Consider the following 7,234-nt stretch of genomic DNA (forward strand, 5'->3'; position numbering starts at 1 on the left):
AGGACCAGGACTGGACACCCCTGTTTTAGACGTCTCCATACTGTCAGGGAACGGGGTCTCTGGGCTGTTTGTTTTCTCCGGCAGGTCATCCACCAGAGGGCGCCCTAGGGGATCTTGTGCTGCTCTGGGGCTCATTCCCTGCAGGTGTGTTCTCTACAAACCTGCAGCTCGTGAAGCTCGTCACTCCAGGACAAAAGGAGCAGTCACCGTTCACTCACTGCCTGAGTGTTAACCATAGTGGTACACATCAAGCCTCCTCGAAGTATTTCGTGTGTTTCCTACCCGTGCTTACTTCTAACTAACTTTTCCCCTCTCCGAAGGTTTTCCCGAGTACCTGCTCCCAGCTAATGCTCATCCGCAACCAGCCTGTACCAACCTGAGGCTATCTCCGCTGCTCTTTGGACAACCCTGCTCACAACCGGTACGCCTCAACTATTCACCCCCACTGCACTGACCACCGCACGGCCTGCCCACCCAGCCACCCACCAGACCCTCGTCGACGTCCCAGCCGGATTAACCCTCATCACACATTCCTTGTTCTCTGTGAATAAAACCTTTATTTCAAACCCTCTTCTCCTGAGTGTCTTTCTGCATGTGGGTCAGGAGCATTGACAAAGCCATGACACATACTGCAACACACCTGACTCACATTAATGGATCTCCAACAGCCTGTTGTCAAGTTCGACACAAGTCTGTTGACAATTAATGTAATGTGTATGTACAGCAAAATGACAATAAACCTGATTTGATTTGATTTGACTGATTTGAGTAATAGTACCTCATTCTCAAATCAGGAAAAAATGCTGCATTTATGTCGCATTTTATCCAAATGTGCTTTTCATTCACACTGAATCCTGAGATTCTTAAGTTCCTGTGAAGTGAAACCTGCTGGCATCCTTAGGGACAAAGAGTTGTATAATACTATTAAAGCTGCTGAACAATAAATATTAAAACTTCAGTGGAACAGAAGCAGCCGTGGACACAGATGCATTGACTCAGGAAGTCGTTTTCTTTCTCGTTTAAAGGTGGTACAGCACAGAATCGATACACGAGTACAATGAAGTGTGAACAAGACAAACAGAAACTATACAATGAACGACGACTATAGGATGAACAGAGACCAGCTGCAGGTTCAGACCCAGAAGACGATGTTCCGCAGCAGAAGGTCACAAGCTGGCAGCGTGGTGGAGCTTCTGGACGTTTAGCTAAAACCAAGAGAAGCAAGAGATGGAACTGAATGCACATTTGTTTTAATTAACTTCCTCATATCCACAAGCACCCTGTGGATCGTGACCCCTGCAGGTGAACTGGCACAGATTGTTACCCCCTGAAGCGGATGTTACTGCAGAGAGACTCTTTACATATTTAACTAAACAAACACGCTCTAAATATTTGACTTACCTTATTAAAAGAACAAGTACATGCTGTTCTTACTCTAAAACGTTCTGACAGTCTTTAGGCATGCTTTCTTTCCCCTCAGAATCGACACACATCACTACTTACATCGAGGTCATGTCATTGAGTGCGTGGTCAAGTTCCTCACTGATTGCTTTGTACTTGAGTTTTTGTGCATAAAGCTCATCTGTATGTACACACACACACACACACACACACACACACACACACACAGACCACAATTTACAACATAGAAGAGACTAGTTTAATATTAAAATATAGAGTGAAAGTAAAACAAAAACCAACTCCTATCACTCTCGTCCCTGTGCTGAAACCAGGCTCTTATTAAAAACACAACCAGGTGCCATTTTTCAAAAGTTGCGGTGAAGATTTTGTTGTTTATTTGTTGCCTACAATTAAAGTAGGTGCAGAATTGTTGTGGATCCAAGATTAACATTCAGCTTTTCCCACGTCAGCAATCTCCTGCTCTCTCAACAACAAGTTACTCGATTTATGTTTCTGTGTTCAGTCTAAGCTGTAGGTGTGGAGCAGGTACGCCCAGCATGCAGGGCTTTTCATACATGGGTACAATTGGACCGTATTGAAGTTCATCATAGTGGTGCACAACATCTCAACACTGGATGAGATGTTCAATCGGCCTGTTAGCTGTCTTTTCACAGACGGGTTTCTAGCACCAGTTAAGTGGCTTCTGTCACAGAATCAGAGAGAACATCAGGTTCTTGAATAACTTGGGAAAAACTCCAGCAGAAGCCCATGCTGAGCTGAGGGATGAGTACAGGGAGCCAACAATGTCCCATCCTCTGGTCTGTGATGGCACCAGAGGCTCAGGATGGAGAGGGATGACAGGAAACCAGGACGCCCCTCAACAAGAACTGATGCCAATATCCAGAAGGTCAAGAGATTTTTGTAAAGTGTCTGAATCAGGAGTCAGTCAGAACCATCTTAGTGGATGATTTCTTTGGTCTGGGTGATTCTGGCGTCTTCCACTGGAGGCTCTGCTGCTTAGTTTTGGGGTGGAAGAGGATCGTCTCATCCCCGGTGATGACGTCGTCCAGAAACTCTGTGTTACCCTCCAGCTTCTCCAAAGTCAAGTCAAAAAACTGTCTGGTTCTTTCGTACATTTATTATCGGTCTTCTGCAAATATGAAAAAATCTGCTGGGTCAAAAACATACGTACAGCGATGCTACACCAGTACCTGCCTCCCTGCTCCTGGATGAACTGTTGCTCAGTCGGGTTTTGTTTTTGCACTCTGTCCTCCAGCGCCTTCAGCTCAGCCTCCACCTGAGTGGGCAGGTCACCTCCCACCTGCTGGATGAAGTAGGCTCTCAGCTCCTTGGTCTTGTTCTGCCACAAGGGCTTGGGCATGTCGAACAGGGCGCCCATCTCCACCTCACCGCCCAGACCCTTGATGTCGATGGCGCCATCCACTGGCAGCCAGCCAGTCATGCTCCTCGTGACCGCCTCGTGGTTGGTTAAACGTCCTTGGCCATTTTCACCTCAACTTGGTACTCTTGGTCTCATCCACAAGCTTCTGGCAAGTTTCTGGTTGGATCTTTGACCAATGCTCCTGACAGGTGAACTAAACTTGTTGGCTTTCTGACTCAGACTCATTTCTGTTGGTGGGTTTTAAGTCAGGATTCACTTTAGTACAGAAAAAATCCATCACCAATGTTTTTGTTCTGCACGCAGGATTTGTCAACAACAGGAAACACAGAATATCAAGATTAAACTGAGAACTGTTAATCAATAATTGATCGCTGATTAAATTTCACTAAACACGTTTAAAATGAGCACCACGGTTAGTTTCATGACTCTGTACAGGAGCCTCTGTGCTGTTGGTGGATTCAAAGTAGATTTAAAGTGGATTTTAAGAGTCTTTGGGAACCATGTGATCACTGCTTTACCTTCCAGATCATCAATAGTCTTCTCCAGCTTGGCCACAGATCTCTCAGCGAACTCAGCTCTGGTCTCAGCCTGAGTGGAAAACAACAACTTCTGGTCAGACAACATGAAGACCAGGGCTGTCATGGTGCATCCTGCTCCAATACTCCTCCCGACTCAGGCCCCTAGCTCTGTGAACCTATCAGGGCTGACCTTTAATTACCTTTAACGGATCTGTGAGTCAGTGGGGATTGAGCGCGAGCAGTAAGATTCAATTGTATGAAAAAGACTGTGTAAACCTTCACCTGTTTTATCGTAGCAGTCCACAAAAGTCAGAGCTGGTTGAATGCTAGTCTAATAGTATGTTAATGCATTTACACTTCTGACTGTTAGGGTGCTATCATTTCAAACAGAGGATTAAGTTAGCAAACAGTAGCTGACAGTTTACCGCATTCAGAGCGGTACCGAGCTCCTGGTTTGTCTACTGATGAATGAAGACGACTGCGTCCTCAGTGTTGACGAAAAGGAAAACCTGTAGCATTACGTTGTACAATTATTAGATCTGAACCTACAACGCTGGCTTCAAAAGTTTATTTAAATTAATTATGGATGTGTTCGCACTTGTCTGATTAGATATTTAAATCTATTTATAGATCAAGAGTCAGCAGCTTAAAGTTTCCTTATTGACAGCGTGCTACGTTTAAGTTTAACTTTCATCAGAAGAACTTTACAAAACTAATTTTAAGGTGGCTACGCAATTTCTCTGATGTACTGAAAATGTCCAGAACCATGAGTCCAAAACTGAGGTTCATGTCAAACTGCACATTTTGTGTTGGGTTACCAGCCTCAAATATGTTTTTTAAATCGTCTTCCTAGAAGTTTTTAGGGTTTGGCATGGACTTAATTTAAAAGATCTAAAAGTCATCATCTCTTCTTGTTCACCTCTTTCAGCTTGTCAGTCAGGATCTTGATTTCTTCCTCATACTTGTCCTCCTTTTGAGAATACTGTGGGCAGAAACAGACCAATGTCATCATCACACGTCTGCTCCAGTTCAGCACATCGGTTGTGGTTAAAGAGAAAGTTCTGGCTTATTGACATACGTAAACTGTCGACAGGCAGACCCTGCCTCTTGCAAAATGTCTGCACCTTAATCATGTACATGTCTACTGTAGATGTGGTCTACAGCAATACGTCCCGTCTGTCTAAACCAGTCAACATGTATGGTGGGATGACAGAGGAGCCTGTGTATCTAATGTTTCTCTACAGATGTGTTCTTGTTTTAGTTTCATATTAATATCTAACTAAAGCACTGCTCTGGATGTAGAGGCCTGGTCCTACCTTCTCAGCCTGAGCCTCCAGGGATTTGAGGTTATTGGTGACGTTCTTCAGCTCCTCTTCCAGTTCAGCACATTTACTTGATTGGTTTTGGTTTCAGGGAAAGAAGCAGAGAAACATGTGAGAGTGAGGACACCACACTGGGCTTTAGAAGAGTGAACAGTGGCTATGAGTGCACATTTTAAGTGACCATTATAAAAACAGTAGTGGAAGCAGTACCTGGGTCCTACAGCATAAAAGATGTCATTACAGGTAAAAGCCCTGCTTTCATAATGCAGCTAAAGGAGAAGCATTAGCATCAAACAGATCCTGCAGAGTGGCCCTTTTAGCTACTTTCTGCTGCTGAATAGTTTCAATACAGTACATGTCACGAAAGGATCCTGTGTTTTCTGTGTTGAATCTAAAATGGAGATCATTTTTCTAACTGAGCTTCCAGGGCAGGATCACACCTCAGACACCCGTCATCCTGCTGTACGTCTATTAATGCCAGCCTGCCCTGCACAGCTGGTTGTTCTCATTTACCTTCCCATCCCTTTCTCTTCTGCTTCCCTGTCCTGTTTGTTCAGAAGGGGGATCTGTCAGCCGGGTACCATCAGTGAAGCCTCCCTACACTGCAGATGTTCATCTCACTGCTCATCAACATCAAACTGTTCTCATTTTAAACAGTCTTGTGCACAGCAGCAGAGGAACCAGTGACCCCCCAATCAGTGAATGTGTAAAAACTCATTTGCATCTGTAATATTAAATGAAAAATCCATCCATCCATCATCTCTGCACCTTAATCCTCACTCAGGTGGGGGGCGGAGTCTATCCCAGCTGACTCAGGGTGAAGGCAGGTTCACCTGGACAGGTAACCAGTCTATCACAGGGCTACACTTAGAGACAGACAACCAAGCACACTCACATTCACACCTACGGACAATTTACAATCACCAATTAACCTCAGCATGGTTCTGGACTGTGGGAGGAAGCCGGAGAACCCGGAGAGAACCCACGCTGCACGGGGAGAACATGGAGACTCCACGCAGAAAGATCCCGGGTGTCCTCACTGGGACACCAACCGGCGACCTTCTAGCTGTGAGGCGATGGTGCTAACCACCAAGACACCTGCAGCCCATACATCAACCATCTACCACAAAATGCTGCCGTGACAGAGGGATGCACTCTGTGATAAACCCTGCTGACTGAACCACCTGGCTTTGCTGTAGGAGGTACATCACCAGAAGGGGAACAACGTAGACACTTACGCCTCGGCGAGCTCTGCTCTCTCCTCCGTACGTTCCAGCTCTCCCTCTACAATCACCAGCTTACGAGCCACCTGAACAAAAAGCAGAAAACATACAGTTTTTAGGTTTAAGGCTTTATACATGACAGAAGTAAACTTTCAGAATAATCAGTATGTCAGTATGCACAGAGTCTGAAGCAGAAACCCCGAGTTAACAAAGAGAGATGATAACCACCTTCTGACACCTGTTATCTCTAAATGGGCCGACTCACACAAAGGAAGTCTGGCTATTTCCAACTAGTTCCATAGTGCAGCTCTCTGGCTTCACTGAGCCACCGTCAGGCTAAACAGCCGCACAAAGCTGATCATCATTCTGTTCAAAACTGAAGACTTCATTGTCGTGCATCACAGGACTGTATGGAGATGAAGTTCTTTATGCTACTCAGTCAGTTTCAAATCAAAGACAGAACATACAGCTAGCAGTTCACACAGGGATATTTACAGAGTCTGTCATTAAGTGTATTTACTTAGAAAGACTTTCTCCAACTTCAATATTCACCTCTTGGTCAAGTAAGCATCCTGCATTTCCAACACCAGCCCAGTGGCTTTATTACACAGTATTACTGGGATGTTTGCATGCACAGTGGAAAGCTTTCAGATGTTGATCTTTTAGTTTCCAAGGTACCTCGATCAGCATCTCAGTCACCATCTGGATACGGTACGGGGGACGACAGAAACCTCACCTCCTCATACTTTCGGTCGGCCTCCTCTGCGATGTGTTTGGCTTCCTTCAGCTGGATCTCCTGGAGCTCCATCTTCTCCTCATCCTTCAGAGCCCTGTTTTCAATCACCTTCATACCTCTGCACACAAAAACAGTACAAATAAGTTTAAAATGTTATTCAATGTCATTCATCAGTCATTTAAAGCACCTGAATAATCGTCAGTCTTTGTTGTGTTCAGGTTACAGATGTCATTTTTGTCTTTTTCACTGTTTGCTATAAATCATGCATGTCTCTCAGGAGGGTATCATTCTCCTGAAAATATGTTTATTGAGTTTCTTTGCTCTACTTGTGCTGCAGATTTGACCTACAGTGCTGAACAGATTTATTAGACCACCTGTAATGCTGCTGCAGCATCCTCACCATTACTACTTCACACTGAAGTCAGCACGTCTATGTCTCCTCAAGACCTACTAAATTACTGAATGACAACAAGAAGTCACCTCTCGCTTTCATCAGCAGCCTTCTCAGCCTCCTCCAGTTTCTGCAGAGCTGTTGCCAGTCTCTCTTGAGCTCGGTCCAACTCCTCCTCCACCAGCTGGATGCGTCTGTTCAGGGAAGCTACCTCTGCTTCAGCCTGATAGATAGATAGATA

General features: G+C 45.0%; 1 protein-coding gene across 2 annotated transcripts in view; it reads right to left on the minus strand.

Annotated features, from left to right (window-relative positions):
• Nucleotides 1-986: 986 nt before the first annotated feature.
• Nucleotides 987-7,234, minus strand: part of LOC103356908 (tropomyosin alpha-3 chain) — an 8,875-nt gene continuing 2,627 nt past the window's right edge. The window contains exons 3-10 of one of the 2 annotated variants that reach the window (XM_008281236.1): nucleotides 7,083-7,216; nucleotides 6,603-6,720; nucleotides 5,882-5,952; nucleotides 4,638-4,713; nucleotides 4,241-4,303; nucleotides 3,322-3,391; nucleotides 1,504-1,582; nucleotides 987-1,205 (exon numbers count right to left, since the gene is read on the minus strand). In XM_008281236.1, coding sequence (XP_008279458.1) covers nucleotides 1,202-1,205; nucleotides 1,504-1,582; nucleotides 3,322-3,391; nucleotides 4,241-4,303; nucleotides 4,638-4,713; nucleotides 5,882-5,952; nucleotides 6,603-6,720; nucleotides 7,083-7,216 — 615 coding nt within the window. In that variant the 3' untranslated portion in view covers nucleotides 987-1,201. Of the gene's footprint in view, nucleotides 1,206-1,499; nucleotides 1,583-3,321; nucleotides 3,392-4,240; nucleotides 4,304-4,637; nucleotides 4,714-5,881; nucleotides 5,953-6,602; nucleotides 6,721-7,082; nucleotides 7,217-7,234 lie in introns of those variants that run through there. The other variant, XM_008281245.1, reaches the window with a different exon arrangement.

Source organism: Stegastes partitus, unplaced genomic scaffold (assembly GCF_000690725.1).
Source record: "Stegastes partitus isolate 25-593 unplaced genomic scaffold, Stegastes_partitus-1.0.2 Scaffold6, whole genome shotgun sequence".
Classification (NCBI taxonomy): domain Eukaryota; kingdom Metazoa; phylum Chordata; class Actinopteri; family Pomacentridae; genus Stegastes; species Stegastes partitus.